Source organism: Theropithecus gelada, chromosome 12 (assembly GCF_003255815.1).
Source record: "Theropithecus gelada isolate Dixy chromosome 12, Tgel_1.0, whole genome shotgun sequence".
In the NCBI taxonomy this organism is placed as follows: Eukaryota; Metazoa; Chordata; class Mammalia; order Primates; family Cercopithecidae; genus Theropithecus; species Theropithecus gelada.
This window is the reverse complement of record NC_037680.1, coordinates 47,240,505-47,266,580: the sequence shown is the minus strand read 5'-3', so window position 1 is coordinate 47,266,580 and position 26,076 is coordinate 47,240,505. Positions and strand designations below refer to the sequence as shown.

At 49.2% G+C, this 26,076-nt stretch overlaps 1 protein-coding gene across 3 annotated transcripts in view; it reads right to left on the bottom strand.

Annotated features, from left to right (window-relative positions):
* The window catches only part of GAD1 (glutamate decarboxylase 1), a 46,384-nt gene extending 20,754 nt beyond the window's left edge, over positions 1–25,630 (bottom strand). Inside the window, exons 1-6 of one of the 3 annotated variants that reach the window (XM_025404678.1) lie at positions 25,122–25,630; positions 23,509–23,653; positions 20,049–20,111; positions 11,994–12,152; positions 10,423–10,665; positions 4,660–4,750 (exon numbers count right to left, since the gene is read on the bottom strand). In XM_025404678.1, the coding sequence (XP_025260463.1) occupies positions 4,660–4,750; positions 10,423–10,665; positions 11,994–12,152; positions 20,049–20,111; positions 23,509–23,590 (638 nt within the window). In that variant the 5' untranslated portion in view covers positions 23,591–23,653; positions 25,122–25,630. Of the gene's footprint in view, positions 1–4,659; positions 4,751–10,422; positions 10,666–11,993; positions 12,153–20,048; positions 20,112–23,508; positions 23,654–24,757; positions 24,914–25,117 lie in introns of those variants that run through there. The other 2 variants (XM_025404680.1, XM_025404679.1) reach the window with 2 other exon arrangements.
* Between the last annotated feature and the right edge of the window lie 446 nt (positions 25,631–26,076).

Sequence of the window (26,076 nt, the reverse complement as noted above, 5' to 3'; positions counted from 1 at the left end):
GTGTAGAGATGGAGGTCTCACTATGTTGCCCAGGCTGGTCTTCAATTCTTGGCCTCAAGTGATCCTCCCGCCTTCACCTCCCAAAGTTCTGAGATTACAGTCGTGAGCCACCGTGCCCAGTGGTTCTTCACCTAATTGGAATCGCAGACCCCTTTGGGAATCCTAGGAAATCTGTAGTCCCTCTCTCCAGGTAAAAAAATGAAGATAGGCATATCCTTTTGTATAGAACTATAGGAGATTCTTCTTTTGCAACCTGGACTCCTGGTTGGGTACCCTTTTCCTAAGTGACTGATGAAAGCAAATGAAGTCAAGAGATCAAAGGTCAAATATGAATTCAGAAGAAGCTGGTTAGATGCTAAAGTCAAAGTACAAGGTTACATTTCAGAGTCAGAACCAGAAACTAAACCTGCCAGAAGCTCTGGGTTGAAGCATGAGAACATAGGATTGGAAGTAAAGATTTAAAACAGTAGGATGGTGGCGTTTATGGAGTGACACTAAAGGAGCATTCTGAGCATGTCTATATTCCAAGTCGGGAAGTGAGTCAGCCCTTTTTCAGGGGTTCAACTCACCTTCCCAGAGGGGTTCACTCAGAGCGAAGGCAAATTGACTGTCAACAAGCTGTAGTTCTTGTGTGGCAGAGTCTGCTTGTTGCTAGCCATATCAATTTTCCCTTGCTTTGTTAAATTTTATTTAGGGTTGCTGTTCACTCAGATCAAAGACTATATTTTCTACCCTTTTTTGGTATGGTCATGGACTAAGTTCTGGCTAAAGAGGCTTTATGGAAACGTATGAGACTTCTGAGAAGGTTTTTTTTTTTTTAAATCAAAAAGGAGTATGTTTCTTTTGCCCCTTCCCTCCCCTACCCTCCTCTCCCCTCCCCTCCCCTCCTCTACTCTCCCCTCCCCTCCCCTTCCCTTCGTTCTTCCCTCCCTCCCTCCCTCCTTTCTGAGTTCTGGAACACAGGAGTGGTGGCTGGAGCTCCAGCAGCCAGCCTGTACCATAATGCAACTTTGAGGATGGGAGCCATGTGCTACAATAGGGATTAGAAAGGCACACAAAATCTGGATCCCTAGTGACTGTCAAACGAGGAACTTCTTTAATGAGAGAAATAATCTTCCATGCTGACTCTATCCTGATACTCCTCTTGACCTCTTCTCCTTAAAGATGTGACAGGTAGCACATCTTCACTTTAAAAGGTAACACAGCTGAGGGGAGCTTAGGGAAACACTCTACTATCCAGATGATGAGAGACGGAAATAAAAGAGTCAGGAGGGTCTCACATAGCAACAGTGACTGTGCGGTGGTTGCCTTTCCTAGGTGCACACACTGTACCTTGTATACACTAGGCACTTAGGACTGGAGCCATTTTTAGTCTTCAGAACCACTCTGTAGGATGGATACTATTATCCTCCATTTTCCTGATGAGGAAACTGAGGTTCAGAGAAATTCAGTGATTTGTTTTAAGATCTCCAAGTTAGTGTGTTTCATCAGAATTCCAAGTCTACGTATGTCACAGCTGCTTTTCCATGACAAACGAGAACTGCTTACCGCAGGCTCCTCTCTAATGACCTGCCCAGTGGTGTAAAATGATGAATAACTCCCATAGAGAATTTCTCCTGGATATTTTCTATGAAAATAAAGTGCTAGATGGTTGAAATCATAACCTCGTAGCAAAGGGTTATGATAGATCTTGCCATTAAGATTATGCATTGCCATTAGATGTTTGAGGGCAGGCTGTTGTTTACACTCAGGCCCTGCTCAACCTGCACAATTGTGCTTGGTGGCCCTGTTTTGGAAGAAAAGAGCTGTAGGTGCCTTGGACAACTACACATTTATGAAGTTTTTTTTGGATCTTCACTGAGTTGTTGCTTAGAAGAAGAATATACTGCAAAGCTATGTGCAAAAGCAGGTATAAAGGCATGGACACAGACGTTCTTTTTTTTTTTTTTTTGAGATGGAGTCTCGTTCTGTTGCCCAGGCTGGAGTGCAGTGGCAGAGTCTCAGCTCACTGCAACCTCTACCTCCCAGGCTCAAGCGATTCTCCTGCCTCAGCCTCCTGAGTAGCTGGGATTACAGGTGCCCACCACCACACCCAGCTCATGTTTGCGTTTTTAGTAAATGCAGAGTTTCACCATCCTCGAACTCCCACCTTAGGTGACCCACCCACCTCGGCCTCCCAAAGTGCTGGGATTACAGGCATGAGCCACCGCGCCCAACCTATGGTCTTTCTATTCTAATAGTCAGACACCTTGCACTTTGCACCTGAGTCAGGTTATTGGATCATTTAAAGAGGCTATGACTGAGGAATATAGTTCTTATTTTCTATGTCAGCTGTCACCTAAACTCAATGGGAGTACAGGACCAAAAACCAGGCATTATCACTAAATAAATCCTGCACTGCCATAGAAAGATCCTTTTGCCATTCTTTCCCAGACTTATTTTGAACACTGTTCCCAATCGGAGAAGGAATTGTCACAGGGAGCAAATTTTGCCTCAGCTCCTGACAGTGCTGCCACATTTCATGATCTTCCAGGGGAACTGGCTTAGAACAATTTCTAGATAATAGTTATTACTTCTTTAGACAATGCCTGTCTCTAGAACTGACAGAAACTATTTTGCTATTTTAAATAACCTTCTCTATCGATCTGTTGGAATCAGATCATATTTTATAAATATCTCCCATTCAGTACAGCTGCAATTACTACATGTCATTTAGTTGGATTGGCCTTGACCTCAGATGGCTGGGACACATTTTAGTGTTTTGCAGCTGAGCTAAGAGAAGAGTAAAAGACTTCGGTTTTATGAACACATGCCAAAGAAGGAGAATTTGTGGGATTTTTCTGGTTGAGGAATATCTGGTCATAAGTGGTTGAAAGGGGGGAGGTCCCTTATTTACCTTGAGACTGAAGACATATATATACATGGAAAAAGCAGCTGAGAGCCCTGCAGAACACACACTTAAAGGTGCTGAGTAAATTCAGGGCCTATATTAATATGGGTACTTGGATTTTAATAGATATGTATTTTTTACTCTGTTTTTCTCACTTATTTTCCAAATAGTTGAGTTAAAAACAACTATATTTCCTAATTTAAATTGTTCCTTAGTGCTAGATACTACAATTAAGCATTAATGTCTTTTCTCAAATTATAATTAACTTTACTATGATGTCTGTGCTGGCTGGTATATTTTTATCTCAAAAATCACAATACGGTAAAGATTGCTAAATGGAGCTTTTTGTTCAAATTCCAAGCAACTGTATCTTTGACCTGTATTCCTCTTGGCCCTTTCAAATCTCAGTGACCCAACATGGACACTCCATGAAGCTAAGCATGACTTGCAAGGAGGGAGCATGAAAATCATTTTAGTTTTTCGATCAGTTTAATCTTTTATGCCTTTTAGCACCAAAGGCTTCACTTGTCACATTTGCTCTTTAAAATTTGTCACTGTTGTTTTAAATTAGCCAAGAAAACAGGAATTCTTAATTAATAGAAACTTTTCTGAATATAGTTATGTATTTTAAGTCACAGCATTAAATAGCTTTAGAATACACATGGGTCACTATATAATTTTAAATGCCCTTCAGGTTTTCTGGCTGAGAGCAGTTTAAGAAAAACAGAATACCTTAAACTTCAATAATTTACATTCTATCTTGATATCAAATGGAATTTCTCATTTTAAGCAATACTACCCTTTCACCTAAATTCATTTCTTGGAATCTACTTTTCTATGAACTTAAAAAGTGAGTGGCTATTTTCTGAATATTTCCACAGTGACGGACACCCATATAATTCTTATGTAGTTGTTTTAAAATTATTATAAGATAATTTGTTTTATTGTTTTCCTTTGGATACTTTAATAGAATGTGGTGCCATTGTCTGGATGTATAGATACTGGTAAAACATTGTCAGTAGTGTTGAGAGCAAAGGCAGTACTCTGATGACCCTCCATCGATTTGTAATCTGACATTTTCTTAAAAGAGAGCACATGTATGTAGAGAAAAATTTGGGGTGACTGCTATAAGAATACCCAGGTATAACTTGTGCCCATACCATACAGGACCTTAGAGTCAGTTTCATGTAAATTTTCAAGAACTTAGAAACAAAGAAAGGCTTTGCCTATACAAACAAGTATGAAAACAATGTCACGTTTAGAAAAACAATCACTTATTTTGAAAAGAATATATACTGTATCAGTACTGGCTGAATTTTGTTTTAGAATTTTTAGTTAAGCAGTAGGTTGATCAAATTGATTTGTGGGTTTATGGCTGCTTTAATTATGGAAGAAATATGATCTAAATGATAAGGACCAATGTGCTTGGGTAGAAAAAGGTAAAACCAAGATCATACCTCAAAACATAACCTCTTTAGATACACACATTAAGAGAAATGGGTCTTTTAACATGAAATTTCAACACTACATTTTGGAAGTCAGAGTTATTATTTCTCATGACCATGTTCTTCTTAAATTCCATTATTAAATTCAACAATAGTTTATCAAGTATTTACCATTAAATCAGAACTATGATTAAACCTAAAGATTTTAAGAGAAAAAATGACCAGGGCAACTTTAATAAAATAGAACCACTGGAATTGAACTTTTAAAGCAACAAGCCGTAGTCATACATCAGGGTCGCTTATATGAAAACATATGGGACTTACATATTGGTATTGGCTGTTGATGTCAGCCATTCTCCAGCTAGGCCAATGATATCCAATCCAGTGGAGAGCTGGTTGAAAAATCGAGGATGACCTAGAGAGGAAACAGAAAAGCATCAAGACAAATGCAGATTTCTCAACCTATCTTCAAGGCAAACGGCCTGCCCCACTGGGTCACACTGATGGGGCTTGCATCCCAGTGATATGTCGAATAAGGCTGCTCAAGGATATTGGAGAAGGAAGGGCAAGTTGACCCACCCCATACCAACCATTAACATTCATGATGTCCCCCAAACTTCTATGTTTCTAAAGCATCATGCTTTTAAAGAATAATATCTAATATCATGAAACAAATCATGCTTTCCAGTGTTTTGTGTTTCGATGTGTTTTGCCAATATATATATAGTCAGGTGACCTTCAGATTAAATTTATGGCTGAGATAACCTAGCTCTCCTCTGTGAAATGGGCAGTCACAGCCTATTTCACTCATTGAGTTGTTGGTGAGGTAATTGTTTTTGCTACACAACTCTAAATCCCTGTGCAACCCAGAGTATGCTTTAACAGGCTTTGCTCTCAGCAAATTCAGGATTGTTGCCAAGTTTTTGCCAACTTAGCATTCAATGGAAAACTCAACTCCACATCAGCAGGCTTGGCTCAGCTGTCAGGAAGGAGTCAACGCAATAGATTATCTAGGGACGTGTGGCTGGGAACTGGTGTTAGAAAGATATGCTGACTGCTGTGTTTCCAGTGGAAATTGCCTTTGCTTCTGAAAAAAACAAAAACAAAAACGGTCAGAGAGCTAGTGTTAGAATGTTCCTGGTCTAACTCTCCTCTCTGAGAATCTCTATTCTTCCCTAGATGTGATTCAGAACATCTGGACTATGACTTCTTATATCAGAAGATACCAACCTCTGCATCTTAAGAGCCCTCACAAAATAATACTGGTTTTTAGAGAAAACTAAAAGAAGCATAACTGGTAAACTTAGTTTAAGTATGGGGCCATATTCTAGATATTCATGTGGACTATCCTGGATAGTGAAATGATTCCATGTTACTCGACTTTGCTCATTGCCAACAGAATCTGAAGTCTTTTGAAACAACACATTTTATTGAAAGTCATTAAAATATATATGCAATATCCATTTAAAAACTTTTAACAATATACACTTCATTTTAAGACAAGACTGAATGGTAAATAAATGCAGTCACAGTATTTGATAATGTATCAAAACCATACAGTTTGGCAGAGACAAAAGATGGACAAAGAGAGATTAACACAAAGTGAAACAGTATCTCTTTGTCAATTAAAATAAAAAGGACACAAAGTCCTTCAAAATCTTATTTTTAGTTTATGGTTACAACCTTGAGCCCCCAAATCTTATATCTACCAGAATTTCTATTAAGTAAAAAGTTTCAATTTCAATTTCAATTCTCTATATTGGATGAAAATAACAGATGATAGATACGGTGCTGGGCCGCTCATGGCCTAAATTCAGGTAGAGGGAGAAGGAAAGAATTATTTTTTAAAGTAAAGCTTTCCTACAAATAAACTACAAGAAAAAAAAAAGAAGGGTTGGAGGGGGAGATCCCTTGATTAGGAGACATGGCAAACAATTGCATGTAAGAAACTTATTTGGATCCTGATTCAAATGAGTTTGACAAAATTAAAGCATTTATGATGCTCATGATACAACTGGAAATTTGAAAACTGACTAAATATTTCATTAAGGAGCTTTAAATTTTTTTCCAGGTATGACAGTGACATTGTGGATTTTTTAAAAAAAATTCTTAAGAATGAATATTGGGCCAGGCGCAGTGGCTCATGCCTGGAATCCCAGCACTTTGGGAGGCCAAGGCAGGTGGGTCATCTGAGGTCAGTAGTTCGAGACCAGCCTGGCCAACATGGTGAAACCCCGTCTCTACTAAAAATACAAAAATTAGCCAGGCATGGTGGCGGGCACCTATAATCCCAGCTTCTCAGGAGGCTGAGGCAGGGGAATTGCTTGAACCCAGGAGGCGGAGGTTGCAGTGAGCCGAGATCACGCCACTGCACCACAGTCTGGGCAACAAGAGTGAAACTCCAACTCAAAAAAAAAAAAAAAAAAATGAATGAATATTTATGGATACAATAATATTATATTGGGGATTTACTTTCATGTAATGTAGGTGATGGGGAATGGATGGCGGTACAGGTAAAAGCTGATAATAAAGCAGGGCATTAGGTATATAGGGTTTATTATAGGATTCTACTTTCGTATAAGTTTAAAATTTTCCATAAGAAAACATTTAAAAAAGAACAACGAAGGGAGTCCAGCATATCTACAAATCACTTAAAGTAGCTGCTGTGGCTGAAGGCTGACTAGTGCCTGTTAGTTAATGGGAAATCTCTGTATGCTGGTTCATTTTTTAAAATAAGTCTTTTATTAATTTATAGAGAAATTTCTAAATGCCATTATCATCTCTTCACAGACTATACCCAGATCAGTATGTTTTCACTATTAAAACCCAATTCATTATTTTGGCTGAGCCCACTGATGCATTCATATCCTTGAAAAAATACTTTCTACTGTTTGTAGCTACTTGTGGGGTTTACCCTATTGCTCCTTATCTATGCTTAAATTCCACATCAGCAACCAGGAGCTGTTTTGACGTGGCAGCAACAGCATGCTTTTATCAGCGCCAGCATCCTGAGATATAGCAGGAGGTTTCACATTGCTTGGAAGACTGCGAACTCTGTAAAGACAAATATCTGCTCCAAGAAGCAACTCTGAGGAACAAAAATGAATGTTTGCAGGCTAAGTACCTAAGTGGGTTCATACACTGGACTAATAACAGTCAATGCTTTCTCTCTCTCTCTCTCTCTCTTTTTTTTTTTTTGAGACAGAGTCTCGCTCTGCCGCCAAGGCTGGAGTGTAGTGGTGCAATTTCGGCTCACTGCAAGTTCCACCTCCCGGGTTCATGCCATTCTCCTGCCTCAGCCTCCCCAGTAGCTGGGACTACAGGCGCCTGCTACCGCGCCTGGCTAATTTTTTGTATTTTTTAGTAGAGACGGGGTTTCACCGTGTTAGGCAGGATGGTCTCGATCTCCTGGCCTCATGATCCGCCCGCCTCGGCCTCCCAAAGTGCTAGGATTACAGGCGTGAGCCACAGCACCTGGCCTTTTATTTATTTATTTATTTATTTATTTATTTATTTATTATTATTATTTAAACAGGTCCTGCTGTCACCCAGGCTGGAGTGGTGCAGTGGCGCGATCTCAGCTCATTGCAACCTCTGCCTCCCGGGCTCAAGCAATCCTCCCACCTCAGCCTCCAGAGTAGCTGGGATCACAGGTGCACACCAGTACGCCCGGCTAATTTTTGTATTTTTGGTAGAGATGGGGTTTTGCCCAGGCTAGTTTTGAACTCCTGAGCTCACGTGATCCACCTGCCAGCCTGCCAATGTGATGAGATCACAGGTGGGAGTCACCAGGCCAGGCCTGTCAGTGCTTTCTCTGACCGCAAGATGCTTTGGTTTTGTAGATTATATTAGATGATATTATGACAAAATCATGTATTTGTATTTGAGGGACAACGCCATTCTGGACTTTCATAATAAAATGACGTAGTTCTCATCTCTCTGAGAAAGTGCGTGTAGAGCAAATTGACAAAGTTCAAAATATCAGACCAAAGCAAGTCAAGTTAAACATACATGGGGAATTCTGACTCTTTTTAAAATGCAGCCAAATAACACTATTTGTTTTCCACCAGGAATAGATTAGCCATCTGACCAAGATGAGAAGTAACTAATTGTAAATTGATAGAGTGCTTTTCTTTAAAAATCAAACAACATAAACTTTGTACATATAATTGAGTCTTGTGTATCCAGCAGTTATTTAATAAGCTACACTTATTCCAGTGGTGTTGGCAGACCTCAGCAGCTCTCTGGGATTCCTCATTTTAAAAAGCATCTTTGGCCAGCATCATTATTTCATTGTAACACTTTGTTTTTGACATCCAATAGTCTTACTCAGCTCAATCACCACCAGCCTCCTAGTCTCAGTCTTAAATCTATCTTCAAATGATGAGGAAGAATGAGAGGGAAAATAAAGAAGGAGAGACAAGAAGAAAGAACACAGGATTGCCAGTTGTGACCTTGGGGTTTTCCCTGTGGTGGCAACTATGCTAGGGATGGTCAGTTCTTCTAGATCTGTCTGCCTGAGAGCTCAGGAAAGCCAGACTGTAGTGTGGAGAGAGTTATAGGGAGAAGAAACCACTGCGTCACTCCTGGGCTTAGTCCAGTCTGAGCTGTTTCTAAGCATCTCAGAGGCCCCAAAGTCCTTGAACTTGAGGCAATTGGAAAGCAACTGCTTTGATGAGGATTGCTGATTAGAGAGGGCTCCTGGAACATGAAAAGGAGGCAAGAGGACATCCTCAAGGACTCCCACTGGAAATAGAATTTGGTGACTCAGAGTGTCCAAAGCTCCAGAAGTTGCAGTAGAATGAGAAGGCGTGTGCATGTGTCTTTTTGGCCTAGCCAGTAAAAGGTGTCATGGGTTGAATTGTGTTCCTCCAAAAGATGTGTTCAAGTCCTAATCCCTGGTTCCTGTGAATGTGACCTTATTTGGAAATCGGGTCTTTGCGGATGTAAACATGTTAAGATGAGGTCATACTGGATTGGGGTGGGCCTTAATCCAACGACTGGCATTCTTATGAGGAGAGGGAAATTGGGACACACACACAGGAGGAAGGCCATGTGAAGTGAAGGCAGAGGTTGGAGTGATGCATCTACAAGCCAACAAATGCCAAGGAATATCCACAACACCTGCAACCTGGTAGAGGCAAGGGTGGATCCTCTCCAAGAGCCATCAGAGAGAGCATAGCCAGCACCTTGATTTTAAACTCAGCCTCCAGAATTGTGAGAGAACAAATTTCTATTGTTTTGAGCCATCCAATGGGTGGTCATTTATAAAGGCATTCCTAGGAAACTAATACAGAAAGGGAGGGGAAATAGCCCAATTCTCCCCAGTGTCAGGGACACGCAAGGGCAGGATTTATCAGAATGAAATAGACCTGAAAATGGACACAAGAAAAGAAGCAGAGGATGGGTCATTCTGCTCTCTTTAGGTTGTGAATAGCCTAAATCCAAGAATGAAAATTCTTCTTTTTTTGAGATAGGATCTCGATCTGTTGCCCAGGCTAAAGTGCTGTGGCACGATCTTGGCTCACTGCAGCTTCTGCCTCTTGGCCTCAGCCTCCTGAGTAGCTGGGACTACAGGTGCATGCCACCATGCCCAGCTAATTTTCATATGTGTATAAACATATATAACATATATATATATATATAAAACATATATATATATATATATTTTTTTTTTTTTTTTTTTTGGTAGAGACAACGTTTCACCATGTTGCCCAGGCTGGTCTCGAACTCCTGAGCTCAAGTGTTCTGCCTACCTTGGCCTCCCAAAGTGCTGGGATTACAGGCATAAGCCATTGTGCTTGGCCAGAATGAAAACTCTTTATACAGAACTTGACCTAGCACCAAGTATTTCTATCTTTTTTCTCTACTTTTACCATGATATATGCTGATGAACTTTTGCCTGGGTCAGGTCCCTCCACCAACTGTTACTGCCCAAGCTTGTTCTTGTGGTCACTGGGTGCTTTGCCGCCTTCTCTCACCAGGGCTGTGTTTTTCCTCCAACACGAGTTTGATATCCTTACAACTGGCAAGGGTGAGATGGAGGGCAGAGTTGCCACTACCTGTCTACCCGATTCTCCCCCTTACCTGTGCGAACCCCATACTTCAAGGTGTCTCTGCAGTCAACCAGGATCTGCTCCAGGGACTCGGGGTGGTCAGAGAGCTCCAAGTTGAAGCCCTCCATGCCTTCCAGCAACTGGTGTGGGTGATGGAAGTCCAGCACCTTGGTGGAGCGATCAAACGTCTTGCGGACATAGTTGAGGAGTATGTCCACCACTTCCAGGAGGAATTGCACGGTTTGCTCCTCCCCGTTCTTAGCCGGAAGCAGATCTGAATTTGGGAGAGCAATGAATGGTTATCACCTGACTCATATCTAGATTTCTTCAGCCCAGAGACCCCTAATATTAATCATGCTATCTGTATAGGCCTGATTTCATTCCGGGATATGTATGTGCACTGAGAATCTGATGTACCACATCCCCAGAAAAATGCACATACCCCAGAAAAATGCACATGCACATAAGTTTTGCATGTTTTCCTGGGAGTTCACAGCCTTTCTGACAGGCTGCTCAGACATGGAAGGAAGTGCTCTGAGACGTCCTGAACAACCTGCTACTGCGGTTGTCATCTGCAGGTTGAATGGGCATCTGTGAGGAGTGTGATGGAGGGGGCATCTGTCGTGCTCCCCTGGGACCAGATGTGTCCCTGTCCATCTGGTTTAGTGTTGTGATGTGCTTGGTTTGTTGGCATCAGAGGGTAAGTCCTCTCTGGATAGAGCCTGAGGTCCCCCCTGAAGAGGGTGGTTCTTGGCGGTGTCCTTAGACAGGAGACTGGAGCTGGAAGATGGGGCTCAAGAAGGTGGGACAGGGAACCCCTGCCTCTTTCTTGACCTCATCCTTTTGGGCCTGGACTTTGAGATATCCAGAGGTGACTTTGGGTTTCAGGCTCTGCAGTAGTCAAGCTAGAGGTTAGGCAGGGAGAAAAGCTGTAGGGGCCCAATTCTGTAGCTCATAGGCAGGCTGTGCAGCTGTGCACGATAGTCTCTGTGGCCCCCTGGGTTCGCTCCAGGGTTCTAGGACATATTGTTTAACACTCTGGTCTGCCTTCGGTGGCCCTGTGGGAAGTTCATGGAAGGGGATGGCAGGGGATCTACCTGTGAGCTGTTTGGGAGAGACTGGTAAAGCACCTCCTGAGACGAGAGTTGTGAGGCAGCAGGGGTTAGTGAAACATCTCCGAAAGGAAAACAAGTTCCAGGACACTCGGTTACGAGGCTCAGCATGCAGCTTCCCACAGTGTGATTTTGTGTGTATGTGTGTGGCCAGTCTTGCAGGATAAGTGTTATTAAGGAAATCATTAGATTTTCTGATATGTAAGGTTCCTTCGACTCTGAGTCTATGAATCCATATTTGTTCCCTCGAGTGTCTTTAGAGTTGACTTTTATTGACTGCCCTCATCCAGTTTCCAAAATGATGGAGACCTGGGCAGCAGGGAGAGAGGGAGTCAATTATATTCCCCCAAAGTCAGAAAAGCAGTTTCTTGTGGGTTCAGAGAGAATAATGACATTTCTTGATAAAAGAAGTAAAATTGCAGGAAACAGTCAAGAAACTCAAATAAGAAATCTCCTGGCTAGCATGGGGCAGGAGTGGGGCAGGGGCTACCTCTAGCAAACAGGTTGGAGAAGTCCGTCTCTGTGCGCCGGAAGCGGGCATCCCGGTCGCTGTTTTCACAGGAAAGCAGGTTCTTGGAGGACTGCCTCTCCTTGAAGGCACTCACAAGGCGACTCTTCTCTTCCAGGCTGTTGGTCCTTTGCAAGAAGCCTATGGCACAAAAAGCTGCTCAGAGAGAGTGCTGCAAACTGCCCAGCCCCTGAGGGTCAGCTGCGGAGCGAATTAACTCTCCAAGCAGGGCTCTTGTTTCTTCTGAGAAGAGAAGTGAGTGTCTGCGTTTTAAATATAGTGGCTCTGGCACCGCTCGCCTTCAGGCAGGGAGGGGGGGCAGTGCCAAGTGTCATCAGTGGCAAAGACCCAGTCATGCAAGAGAGAAAAACAGTAAGTGAAGCCCATTCTCCTCTCTGAATGTGACAGTGAACTCACAATTAAGTAAGTTGGACAGCTTCCACTCCAGTGACCAGCCCCAGGATAGGGCTTTAAAGGAGGGGACACAATCAGAGAAGATGCTGCCAGCACTGTTCATGGGCTGTATAAGCAGAAGGAGGAGAGGAGAGAACAGCAGAGGGAGGAGGAGAGGTGAGGACGGCTGAGGGAGGAGGAGAGGTGAGGACAGCAGAGGGATGAGGAGAGGTGAGGACAGCTGAGGGAGGAGGATGAAGATAGCAGAGGGAGGAGAGGTGAGGATGGCAGAGGGACAAGGAGGGGTGAGGACAGCAGAGAAAGGACAGTGAGGACCACAGAGGGAGGAGAGCAAGGACCGAAGAAGAGGAGGGTGAGGACAACAGAGGGAGGAGGGTGAGGACAGCAGAGGGAGATGGCGAGGACAGCAGAGGGAGGAGGGTGAGGACAGCAGAGAAGGAGGGTGAGGACAGCAGAGGAGGAGGGTGAGGACAGCAGAGGATGGCAGAGGTGAGGACAGCAGAGGACAGCAGAGGTGAGGACAGCAAAGGGAGGAGGGCAAGAACAATAGAGGGAAGAGGAGGGGTGAGGACAGCAGAGGGAGGAGGGTGAGGACAGCAGAGGCAGGAGGGTGAGGACAGCAAAGGGAGGAGGGTAAGCACAGCAGAGAGAGGAGGGTGAGGACAACAGAGAAGGAGGGTGAGGACAGCAGAGGACAGCAGAGGTGAGGACAGCAGAGGGAGGAGGGTGAGGACAATAGAGGGAAGAGGAGTGAGGACAGCAGAGGGAGGAGGGTGAGGACAGCAGAGGCAGGAGGGTGAGGACAGCAAAGGGAGAAGAGAGAGGACAGCAGAGGGAGGACAGTGAGGACCATGGAGGGAAGAGGAGGGGTGAGGATAGCAGAGGGAGGAGGGTGGGGACAGCAGAGGGAGGAGGGTGAGGACAGCAGAGGGAAGGGGATGAGGACATCAGAGGCAGGAAGATGAGGACAGCAGGGGAAAGATGATGAGGACAGCAGAGGGAAGAGGGTGAGGACAGCAGACAGAGGAGGGCAAGGACAGCAGAGGGAGGAGAGATGAGGATGGCAAAGGGAAGAGGAGGGGTGAGCACAGCAGAGAGAGGAGAAGTGAGGATGGCAGAGAGAAGAGGAGGGGTGAGGACAGCAGAGGGAGGAGGGGTGAGGACAGCAGAGAGAGGAGGGTGAGGACAGCAGAAGGAAGAGGGTGAGGACAGCAGAAGGAGGGTGAGGACAGTAGAGGGAGGAGGATGAGGACAACAGAAGAGGAGGGATGAGGACAGCAGAGGAGGAAGGTGAGGACAGTAGAGGCAGGAGGGTGAGGACAACGGAGGGAGGAGAGTGAGGACAGCAGAAGAAGGACAGCGAGGACCACAGAGGGAAGAAGAGGGGTAAGGACAGCAGAGGGAGGAAGGTGAGGACAGCAGAGGGAGGAAGGTGAGGACAGCAGAGGGAGGAGGGTGAGGACAGCAGAGGGAGGAAGGTGAGGACAGCAGAGGGAGGAGGGTGAGGACAGCAGAGGGAGGGGGGTGAGGACAGCAGAGGGAGGAGGGTGAGGACAGCAGAGGGAGGGGGATGAGGACTGCAGAGGGAGGGGGGTGAGGACTGCAGAGGGAGGAGGGTGAGGACTGCAGAGGGAGGACAGCAGAAGGAGGAGGGGTGAGGACGGCAGAAGGAGAAGGAGTGAGGTCCAACAATGAGGATTCGGGCAGACACTTTCCTCCAGCACCAGGTAATGCTCACAGGGTTGAACATAAGTGGTATTTTTCGGAATGCAAACCTGAATGCAGCTTTTCTTGTACCACCCCCTCTCCTCGAATAAAGGTATTGCGAGACAAAAAAAGCTTCAATCTTATATGTGTTGCCATTTAATTCTACAAGTACTTATTGAGCACCTGTTGTACAAAAGCACTTTGCTAAGCATCTAGGATGGGGGACCGATAAAACTGAGTGAGACAGATCCCCTGCCCTCTAGGAGCCTACAAGCCTGGCAGATGGTGACCAATGCTGGAATAAAAATAGTCATCCAAGAACTCCACAGAGATGACAGGAGGGATCTGAGCCCAGGGCAGGATTCTCAGTGCCTCATCACCCCTCGGAGGGAGTGGAAAGTTCTCCTGCCTGAGGCCAGCAGGACAAACTCCAGCAGCAAACGGGGAAGGAGAGTTGAGCCAAAAGGGCAGGAGAACCTGCCAGCGTAGAGCACACTCCCCTCCACATCTCCACCGTCCCCTGTGGGGCTCCCGGCCCACACACCTGCTCTTTCCCTTGGCTTCTCCTCCTTCAATTCAGCCTTAGTCTTATCCCAAAAGGCAATACACTGAAAAGAGAAAAATGTTCCAAACTTCTGGTGACCCCAAAGCTGTCTCTGTAAATACCAAGATCCTTGGAGAGTCATGTGTCACAAGGCAGACTTGGAAGAAAGTCCCAAGAGGTGCAAAAAGGCAAGTTAATCTGGAGAATTCAGCTTTGCTTCCCAGGACACAATTCAACTCTGATGGGTGGGAGATGGAGGGATGCATGGGAAGGCTGCGGTGATTAGAATCCTCCCACACAAGTGAGCCAGGGGCTATTTCTGGAGGGAAGAATGGGAAAGCAGAGGCACGAAGCTTTTTGTTGTTCCCAGCACCTTTTACATTTATCACTAAAGCCCAAAGGACATGAGAAGGGGGGTAAATACACTATAATAGAGCTCTACACTTGGGTATAAAGATGGGGTTGTATCCTTTTCCGTATCTCTTTGCCTACTTCCTGAATTCCTCCTCCAAATCTTCAAAGTCCAGAGCCGGGAGCCAGCGCTCATTTGCCAGAGGGATGCAGGATCAGATGGCACCTGAACTCTGAGACTGCTCCCCTCGTCCCAGAACATTGAGCTGTGGAATTTGCCAGATTTGAAAGATCAAACCCATGTGGCCTCATGCAGTCAGGTTCTACCCAGCTGAACCGCCACTCTGTTGTCCCTGATGTCTGGTTAGGCTTCTGACTCACTCCCTGAGTCTCCCCACCTTGAAGCCCCTTCCCTCTGGGCAGCTGCAGGAAGCAGAAACTCGGCTTCAGGTTTTGACACAGGCTCTCCCAGAGATGCCCTGATGAGGCTGACGGATGATCATCATGCTACAGCTTTGTTTTTTTGAGACGGAGTCTCACTCTGTCGCCTGGGCTGGAGTGCAGTGGCATGGTCTTGGCTCACCACAACCTCCATCTCCCAGGTTCAAGTGATTCTCATGCCTCAGCCTCCTGAGTAGTTGGGATTATAGGCGTCCACCACCATGCCTCGCTAATTTGTGTATTTTTAGTAGAGATGGGGGTTTTACCATGTTGGTCAGGCTGGTCTCAAACTCCTGACCTCAGGTGATCCACTGTCTCGGCCTCCCAAAGTGCTGGGATTACAGGTGTGAGCCACCGTGCCCGGCCCTATGACACAGTTTTAAACCTGCATCCCATTCCTTGGGCTGCACTTCCAGTAATGTACTAGGAATCAGAATCCTCTCTAAATCCTGTAATTATTTTATGAATAGCACACTTACACTGCATTATAATTTATGTTAAAAACAATTAATTTGCTAGTCTAAACATGTAATATACATTGTCATGTCTTTCACTTTGTTTAGGAAGGTGTTTGTTTTCTAAAATACTGGGATCCTCAGACAGGTAGGTGATCCAGGCTGCCCTTGGCTCTGAGATGCCCTGGAAGGAGCTGCTTCTCCAAGGATGAAGAGGTGGTGGATGACATGGAGGTCAGTGCCTTGACAATTTCCCTGGCTAGCAAGGGGTCCTGTAAGAAGGGGCCCCAGAGAATGAAGCTGAATGTACTCCCTCTTGCTCTACACTCCAGCTTTGAGGACTTACTTTAAGCCTGTGAGTAACTGGTCACAGAGCTCTACATTCTTAGAGGCAAAGAGGAAAGCAGAGGAGAGGCAAAGCTGCAGTTGTTTGGTTGGGTGCTAGCACACTGGCTGGCTGCAAGGGGAGAAGTCATGACTCCACCTCTGAGCTGAGGGGAGCTCCTGCTGCGGGTTCCTCACCCCTGCTGCCAAGCTCAAAGGCTTATGGGGCCCAGTGAGAGAGTGTGTATGTGTATGTGCGTGTGCATGTGTGCACACGTATGTGTAGCTAGAAAGCTCCTGGCTCCAGCCAGTTGTTGCCAAGTGGGGCTTTGAGCTGTGCATGGCATAAGCACCTATGGCCAACAGGGCATGTGGGAGCTGAAGCCCAGCATATTCTGTGTTCAGCAAGCTATGACATGGAATTGCATATGCATAGACGGAGGGGCTCTTTTTCATTTTTTGTTTTTTGGTTTTTTTTGTTTGAGACAGGGTCATACTCTATTGCTATTGTCCAGACTGGAGTGTAGTGGCGCCATCATAGCTCATTGTAATCTCAAACTCCTGGGCTCAAGTGATCCTCCTGCCTCATCCTCTTGAGTAGTAGGACTGCAGCTATGCGGCCACCACACCTGGCTAATTTTTAAAAAGGTTTTGTAGAGATGGGGTCTCCCTATGTTGCTCGGGCTAGTCTCAAACTCCTGGCCTCAAATGATCCTACCACCTTGGCCTCCCAAAGTGTTGGGATTATAGATGTGAGCCACCATGACCTCTTTTTCTGATTTTCATTGGCTAACAGCACCTGCCATGTTCCCCCACCCCCTTTTTTCAAGAGAAACCAGAAAAAGAGAACACTTGAAATCTCTCTATTTTTAAGGTTTGGCACTTGATACAAAATTATATACATACACACACACACACACACACACACACACACACACACACACACACAGTGTAGGCTAAATAAAACAGTTCAGGGGCTGTAATTGGCAGCAAGAGATAAGTGATGGAAGCCCAAGGACACCCTGGGAAGTTAGCAGAGCCCGGAGCCAGAACTTAGGGATCCCTGCAACTCATTGTATTTAGGTCATGCCACCATGCCTACAGCTACTTTCTAGCTCTTGGCAAGACCATGGGTTTCTTCTAGCTGATTACTCTCCCTGGGGGATTCAGCCTCCAGAGCTAAGGGTACCTACCACTAGTGGGGCCCAGGACCTTCCTTGCAGCTTCATTCCGTGGCTTTTGGGGAAGGGCAGGGGGAGAGTGGGTGGGGGTTGAATATTTTGGCAAGGCACTGAGGGTGCTTCTGAGAGTCATCCAGGATAATAGGTTTGGAAATGGGAAGAGGACCATGAGTTCCTCTGCTCTCTTAATGTGAAAGGGCAAACCAACCTGGATGGTGTCAAGTCAAGAAGGGACCCTCCAGGTCCATCCCTCCAGAGATGAAGGGAGGTGTGTGTGTGTGTGTGTGTGTGTGTGTGTGTGTGTGTAGGAAGGCAGGGAGCTGTGGACCTACCTAGGGCCAACACGAAAGACTGCACTCTGCCTCCACTAGCTTAAAATGGAAAGCCAAAGTTGTCTCAAGGTATGGAAAATAAATCCTCTTAGTGTTTTGTTTTCTTTCAGAATCAAACCTAATGGGAAGCCTGCTAACCTGTGGCCCCAAAAGCAGAGCATTTTAGCCCAAGGCAATTTCCCTTCAACAGACTACCTTGGATTGTGGGGAGCAGAAACAGGGAGGAAACTCTGAGGACTGTAGCCCCCAGGAGCTCTCCCTCCTGGCTTTGGCTGACAGTGGGGGAGGGGGAGTTGAGGCCAACTCCGGGTTGGTTCCCTATTTCCGGACCCAGCGAAGCCCCACTCTTTCCCTCCTCTTTACCCTTTCTGAACTTGTTGGGTATGTCCCCATAAGAAGCACTTAGACCTTTTATTCCCGCGGAAGTGGAACGCCTGCAGCCAGAGGAGCAGGGGACAGTAGGGGGCAAGATGGGAGTGAATGAGGGCTGCCCCCCACCCTCAGCAGGTCAGGCGCCGCGGGTAAGGAGCCCTCACCCAGAGCCTGCCCCTACCCTGTCCTCGGCTGCGGCGGGCGCCCGGGGCTCGCTCAGTTCTGCCTGCCCGGCTGCATGACAATGACGGCTGCAGAAGCCGAGCGCGGCGGCCGCCGAAGGGACCTGGCGCGAAACGGGCCATTAAGCCCAGAATGGCGGCAGGGTGGGGGTGGAGGTGGGAGTGAAGGTGGGGGTGGGAGTGGGACGGGGCTATTTATAGAACAAAGCTCCAGCCGGCGGCAGCCCCAGCACAGGGATGCAGCCCTGGCCTCGCTCCACGGGCGGGCGTCCGGTGCTGGCGAGAAGGCCAAACCCCCAGGCCACCCGGCGGCAGGGCTGGGCTTTCGGTGGAAAATGGCTGGGTCTAGGAATCCAGAGCCCCTTCCTCGGTAAACACCAAGTCCCAGGGTCTAGAGGAGAGAGCCCCAGAAACGCAGGGAAGGCGCGGCGCAGCCAAGCAGGGAAGGGAGTAATTCCCCAAAGCGGCTACTCTGCTCTGACTGCAAACTGTCACCGCCCTCGCCCCAGGACCCAGGGAGGCTGGGAAGATCAGGTGCAGAGAGCACCCAGGCGGCGGGCGGCTCTCGGCGCTCCGGGGCTGGGGCGGGCGGGCGGGCGGGCGTATCCTGCGCCTGCTCTGCCGCTATCTCCCGCGCGCAGCAGCTGACGGATGGCTCTTTAATAAGCCCCTCGTTAATCTTCCCCCGCCTCTCCAACCTCTGCCCGGGGACATTCGTATTTTCTGGCCCGATAAGGCTAGAGAATTTTAGACGGTGAAATGTAGCAAGGAAAGCAAGTCCTTATTGTTCAGCCGGAGTCACTCAGCTGTGTCCCTTCGAACAAATCTCCCTTTTTCTTTAAAAAAAAAAAAAAAAAAAAAAAAACCTACATCCCTTGGGCGTTTTCATTTCAGACCCTCCTGTCTCCAAAGAGCAGTTCTTTCTCCTCTCCAGCTCTCTGATCTATTTTTTTCCTTCCCGGCAAATCTCATCCGGCACCGCCCGGTCCTTTCGCCCCCTGCGACTCCTTGTCTCTGCTCGTCCCCTTTCCCTTCCCTCGTCGCCTTGAAGGATACGCCAGGCAAACCCTCGTGCCTCCCCCAGGCAGGTCATGGAGGGCTTCAAGCAATCCTTTTCTCTAGCGTCCGAAGCCCCAAAGAAAGAAACTTGAATCCGTTCTGACATCTCAGGGCAAAACCCCTCAAGGTGGAGAGACCACTTTCAATGCGACCCAACCGCGGGCGGAGGTGTGAGTGAGGGGTAGGCGATGATATAGGGGACGGGGGAAACGTGTCAGCTACAGCTTTAGGCAGATACCGCGCCTTTGGTCTGCTCTCCAGCAAGCCAGATCAGTTCACCTTTTCTACGCGACCTTTGGGACGCGCGGGCAGAGTGCACAGCACCGGGTGGGAGCTGCTTGTGCATGGGGCTAGGAAAGTGGTGTTGCCGCGCGGGGGCGCTTTCCTCCCGCTTTTGCGCCCAGGCAGGACACCCGGCGTTCGCTCCACGGGGTCTTGGGGATTGGGGACTCCAGAGGAAAAGACCCCTGGGGACCGGGTCTGGGGCGGGCAGAGGAGGGTCAGGGCCTGTACGGGAGCGTCGTCGCTGGCTGTGCTGGCTGTGCTGGCTGTAATTACTTTAGAAAATCAGACCCAAGAGCCGGGATTCCCCTCCGCTTGCGTCCCGGTCTCCCAAGCCCAAAAGGTCTGCGCGCCTTGCCGCCCAGCCGGGCCCCAGCGGGCCCTGTCACTTACCGCAGATCTTGAGCCCCAGTTTTCTGGTGCATCCATGGGCCACGCCGCACCAGGTATCGTACGCTAGGACGAGAGAGAGGGAGAGAGGTGCTGTCAGGGAGGGTCCGACCGTGGGGAAATGGGTGGAGGGCAGTGGTTTTCTTGGGGAAGGATGAGGTCTTTGCCAGAGCTCTTCATTAAAAGCTGCTTCCTGAAAGGAGCTAGGAGCCAAATCTGTGAGCCGACAGGCATACCCTCTGAGCCCCCATCTTACTCCTTTCTTGCTCCTGGGTTCAAATATAGAATGGTGTCTCTGAGAGGTGGGGCACCCAGCACCCCTCCGGGCCCCCGAGCGACCCCCACCCGGCAGCCCCGGAGGTGGGGTCAGAGTTGGGTGAAGGCTGACCCACACGGAAAGGGCCAGGCCCCGCAGACTCAAACTACCCAACACCCACTGGCCAGGCCCCGCAGACTCAAAGGGCAACCACAGCAGCCCAGAAAGGGAACACAGGCATCTGGGACCGAAACGTCTCATAATTTCTTGGCGGGTCTCCAGCCTAGTGGCAGCTTAAAATAAACTGGCATGAAATGGGGTCGCGGAAGAGTTCAAGAATTAATTGGGTGAAAAATAGTATTTGACTAGATGATCGGGCTCGCATGGCTGCTCTTCAGTCAGATCGGGGAGTGGGGAAGACAATAGTGCGCCTCGGCTCCTCATCCCTGGCCCCTCTTCCCAACCTGCCCCTCATTAACCTTTCCCTCTGACATCTTGGGTCTGGAACAGGCACAGGTAAATGGAATCAAGGACCCTTCCTCTGAGTCACAACTGAGGGTGGGGGTGCTGCTGGATTTTCCTTCTTTTCCAGGCTGTTCTCAAACCCCTCAAGGTCTACCTGCTGCCTTCGGGGCTCAACTTCCAGCAAGAAGCGTGGAAAGCAGCCCCATCCCCGCTAAGCCCCCAGGCGGGCTGGTGTGGTGAGCCCAGCACGAAATCCCCTTCCAATCTCTCAAAGCAAAGCTCTCCAAGCACTCCCATCCCTTACCCTACCCTTCCTGGTGCCTCCAGCTTCACACAAGTGTTGCAGGCGATAAGGAGAGTGACATCAATTAAACCCGAAGCACAACATAGCCCCAGCAGGGAGAAGAAACAGCCTGACATCGGTGAGACATCTCACAGATGGAGTTCCAGTGACAGACAGGAAATCAGTGCAAAAGCGAAACCCTAATAATACCTGGCGGATAAAGAGCTATTTGGACCTGATAAAGTACTTTCACTTTAAACATCATCTCATCTAATTCTCGTAACAGTCCTATGAAACTGGCAGGAGTGTTGATCTAAGAGTCATTTGACAAAGAAAAAACATCGAGGCTCAGAGAAGTTACATGAGTTTTCCAAGGTCACTCAGCAGGGAAGTTGTAGGTCAGATACATTGCACTGCCTTTCAAAATTGGGGGCTGCAATGAAAGGGAAAGGGAGACGGGGAGAGCAAGCGAGAGAGCCCCTTTGATGTAGCAAGGGTCGGGAAGACCTAGCGGTTGAGGACAAGGAGGGCTCCAAGTCCCACCCAAGGGTTGCTGGAACAAGAGAGTGCCTAAGGTTGCCTGCACTAAGGCCACCTCCCAGGATACTCTAAAGGGGCAGAGAAGTGGAGCTAGCTGGGTGGGCAAGGGTATTATCTGCAAGGGAGGGTGAGAGTGGATAGAGCGCCCAGCGCTCCTGTGAAGCCTGGGGTGCGGATGCCGTAGCTAGGCTAAGGGCCCGCAACAGTGTGCCTGGGACACGTGCTGCTTGCTCTTTCACAGCAGGGTCCTCGGCTCTCTTTTGTAGCTTCGAGGCAAACCAGGCCACGTGCGGATTCAGGTCATCGCCTCTGTTGGGTCTCCTACCTTTGACTGGGCGTTTGCACCGGCGACTGGAGGTCACCGGGAAGTAGGGGCGCCGGGAATGAAGGGTAAATTAACACAACTGCCTGCTAACCCCCCACTCCCACCCCCAGGCGGCAAAAGGGGGTGGGAAATGTGGAAAGCATCAGAAAAGAAATCCATCAAGGCGAAAGTAACACACAAAGGCGCGCAGGCCTCGCATTCCTCCCGCCCTGCCCTGACCAGCTCCAGCGCCGGTGCCTGGTTCATATGCTACCAGGGCTGGCGACTCTCCCGAGCCCCTCTTTGTTATGTGGGTAATTGTATCACTCCTGGGTGGCGGGAAGAGGGAGCTGCAAAGGAAATTGGAATGAGACCTGAGGACTTAACACAGGACCTCTTGCCCGGGAACCAATGCCAGCGTCTAAAGGGGCTTTCCGGTAATAATCCCCACCTCGTTGATGAGGATACTTATTTTGTCAAATATAAAGTGCCATAAAAGCGCATCAATAAGCACTCCCTGTAACCACATTGTCCTTCTTAAGCCCTTTCTGTATACAAATTCTGGAAATTCATATAATTAATTACATCTCAGAAACAAAATAAATAAAGAGGGGAGCGGGAACCCTTACAGTCTGAAGCTGATAGTTTTTTTTAGGGGGGTGGGGTCAGGAGACACTTCTTCACTCCAACAAGGAAAAAGAAAAACAATTTTCTCATCTCAGGCCTTTACAGAGGTAGGAAATAAAATTAAAGATAGATTCTGGAAACGGGTTGAGGAGCCTGTAGTACTTAAGACAGGGAAGCATAAATCCTCCTCCCTCTTTTATCTGGCGTCTCTTTTCTTTCTCTCTTTTCGGGACGTGGCACCTCCTGACAGATCTCTTGCCTGGGGTAAGGAGAGAGGTGCTCTCTCCTCTCTATGATAAATCTTCTTGCCCCCTCCCAGTTCCCCATCTCTTGCCACTCAGAATGCTGCCCGTTCCCCGCTTTATTTATTTATGTCTCTGAGATGTAATTAATTGTATGAAATGTCAAGGCTCAGTCTCAGTTTTATGCACCTTTCCCGCCCCTGGCTTCTCCCTAACTCAATAGCTTGATGCAAATTTGGAGCAATTAGGGACCCTGAGTTTTCTAAACGCTGCAATTAACGTCCAAATTTCCGCTGATTACAGACTTTGAGCACAGCGCAGGGGGAAAGGAGGAGGTTAGATCTTGGCTCAACGAAAGCCAGGGACTGAAAACTCTTATTCCTGCTGGGGCTCCCAGCTCTTCATTCCGCCCGGTGCCCTGACCCCTGTCGTCCCACGAAGCAAAGAAACCACACACAACAGAATAAAAACGACACTGGCTGCGCGCCCCTCCTCCGCCGCGAAGCCCTCAACGATCGCCGCCACTCGGACCTTGTGTGGTCCTCGCTCTCCGGTGCCCTGGGAGTCACCTAGCGTCCCTGACAGCCAAATGACCTCTGGCAGGGACCCGGTCAGAGCCCCATTTATTTCCCAGCCTCCATTATCTCCGCGCTCCCTCTTTCCTTTCCGCCAGCTCAGCCTCCCGACGTCCCAGCGCCCCCATCTTCCCCGCAGTTCATTTGACAGAAAATTGGGGCGGGACCTACTTGTGGGGCGCAGGTTAGTGGTATTGGGGTCTGCTCCCGCGTTCGAGGAGGTTGCAGACGAAGATGGGGTCGAAGACGCCATCAGCTCGGTCGTCCCGGGGCCTCTACTGTCCGGGGTCCTCGACTGGTCCGGCGCAGAAACAGGCTGCAAAGAGAAGCAAGAGCTGTGCGGGGAGGACTTCCGGGGTCCTGCACACCGGAGGGACTGAGCGGCCAGGGGCGCGGACGACTCCCCTTGAAGATCCGGCGCTGGAGAGACAAGAAGAAGGGAGGGCAGCGAGCCTGCCTGGTCGGGGTGCACGGGGGTGGGGGCAGCGGAGGAGACGTTCACGTTAGCTCCGGTACTGGGGCGCGGGCAGCGTAGCCCTGGGTCGGTCTCGAGTCTGGCGGTGCATTGGCGCGACCTGGAGTGAAGCGCCGACACGAGGCAGGGTCGAGGTGGGGGTCCAAGGCCAGTACAAGACGCGGGGGTGTGGGGGACTGGGCTAGGAGTACAGGGGAGCGCTCAGTGAGCGATTTTCCAGTCGAGCCGCTACAAGCCCCACTGGGCACTCAGCACCGGCGTGCGGGCCAGCGGGGGGAGGGCGCACGGGGCGGGCATGTCTGGTTCGGTGTCTGGTTCCCGTTGTTGTGTCTGGCTAATTCCCTGGAAAGAAAGACACTAACTGCTCCGGGGACCAGGGACTTTGGTGAGACAAGGTGAGAGGGGGAAAAAGGCCCATGTTTTTATGTTCTCCCTCGGACTCGGCCAGAGAAGAACCACAGTCACCTTGCACTCCAGACAGCCAGAAAACAGCGAGTCGGAACCTTGCTTGTCTCCCTCTTATCCCTACCGGTTTTTAGCCATCGCTAAGCCTAGGGCGAGGTTTCGGTCTGGTTTCAGCGTTTCTCCTCTATCTAGCCCCTTGAGGACCCCAGAGACCTCGCGGTGCAGATCCAGAGAGGGTGGGGTAGGTAAGAATGGGGATCGTCACCGGGGAAACGAACTTGCGCGCAGCGCGCAGGAGGCGGCGGACAAAGATCTTGCGCGGCGCCCCTGCTCGACTCTCGGCGCTGGCGCGATGGCGCCCGAAGGCCCTGGGACAGAGAGTGCGGGAGAATCTGGGTAGATCGAGGACCCCGCAGAGAAGCACCCATCGGCTATCGCCTCCACACCCTCCCTCCGACCTCACACCTAGCCCCGCGAGAGCACTCGCACAGCAACACTGGCAGCGGGTGGACCACGGCCGCTGGGAAAGTAACAGGTTACCGCTCCTAGTAGCGCCTTTGGCTGCTGCTGGTCAGGCGCCCTTTGGATGGACAGGCGCTCGCAGCATGGAAGCTCAAGGGAAAATCGCTGTTGCCCCACTTCAAGTAGAGCCTCAGCCTCTGTGCGTCCCCGGGGCTTGAATCCGGCGGGCAGAGATAAGAAGAGTGACGAGGGCGGGGTGGGGGGTGGGGGTCCCTGCGCAGCGCACCCATGGAGAGCAGGGACTAGGGCGGGCAGGAAGCACTCATTTCGGGAGGGTGGGTGGCGGGCGCCGGGGTTGGTTGAGAAGCCGCGGGCGGAGAGGACCTGGCTGAACAGCCACGGATGGGCGCTGGGAAGTCCAGGTGGTCGCTCGCTTACCAACCTCGGCTCGGCCACAGCGAGCTGGGCACTCCCGCCTTTCCTCTGCACAGCGCCCAGCGATCCGCTCGGCTCGGCTCGGCTCGGCTCGGCACTGACAGGCGTAATCTGCCCGGCGTCACCTCCAGCTGCTTCCTCGTTCTCGCTAGTTCCGTCTCGCACGCGAGCGCCAGGAGAAGAGAGAGATTCGAAGAGGCGGCTGCACGGCTTCGGGGTAGGCGGGGGCAGAGTGGGGAGGCGGGGACCGGATCGGCGGGGAAATCACGAGGCCGTTGCTCGCGGGGGCAGCTCGTCGGTGGAGCGGCGGGGCTCCTCTGCAGGTGCCTGACCGCCTCTGGAGCTTTATAGGGCGATTATAAATCCAGCTCACGGTTTTGCGCCCGGAAGGAAAAAAAGGTCTTATGAGTAATCCAGAACGTACTCAACACGCTTTTTTTTTTTTCCTTTGGAAATAGTCAGGCTGTCGGGTGAGAGGAGGGAAAAGATAATTCCTACGAAGAATTCTGCCTTTCTGAGCGTTTCTTCTTCCCTCCCCTCCTTTCCCCTCTCCCATTTCCCCTCCCCCTCCCATATCTTGTCGGAGACCAGCGGCGGCTTTGCCTCAGTCCTTTTCCCCGGGGTTCCCCCAAATCTGTGACCCTGCGACGCTTCCTTGAGCGAAAGCGCGCTCTGGGTCGTGTCCTCGTTGGCTCTCTACGGAGCCAGGATTGTTGTAACGGCAAAGGAGGCAGAAATGAGGGGAGATCTCTCAGACCACCGAGGAATTAGTTTCCTCATCCAGCCCTGGGCCTCATCAAAGTACCACACCTGGCCACAGCTACCCAGTGCCACCGGCAGAGAAAATGACCCCACGTCCCTTTAGCTATGCGCTCGCTCCTCGCTTTGGCCCCCTTGGTGATGGGAAAAGAAGGCCTCCTGATTAATCACGTCTGAAGGTTGATGACACGCACGAGCGCCGC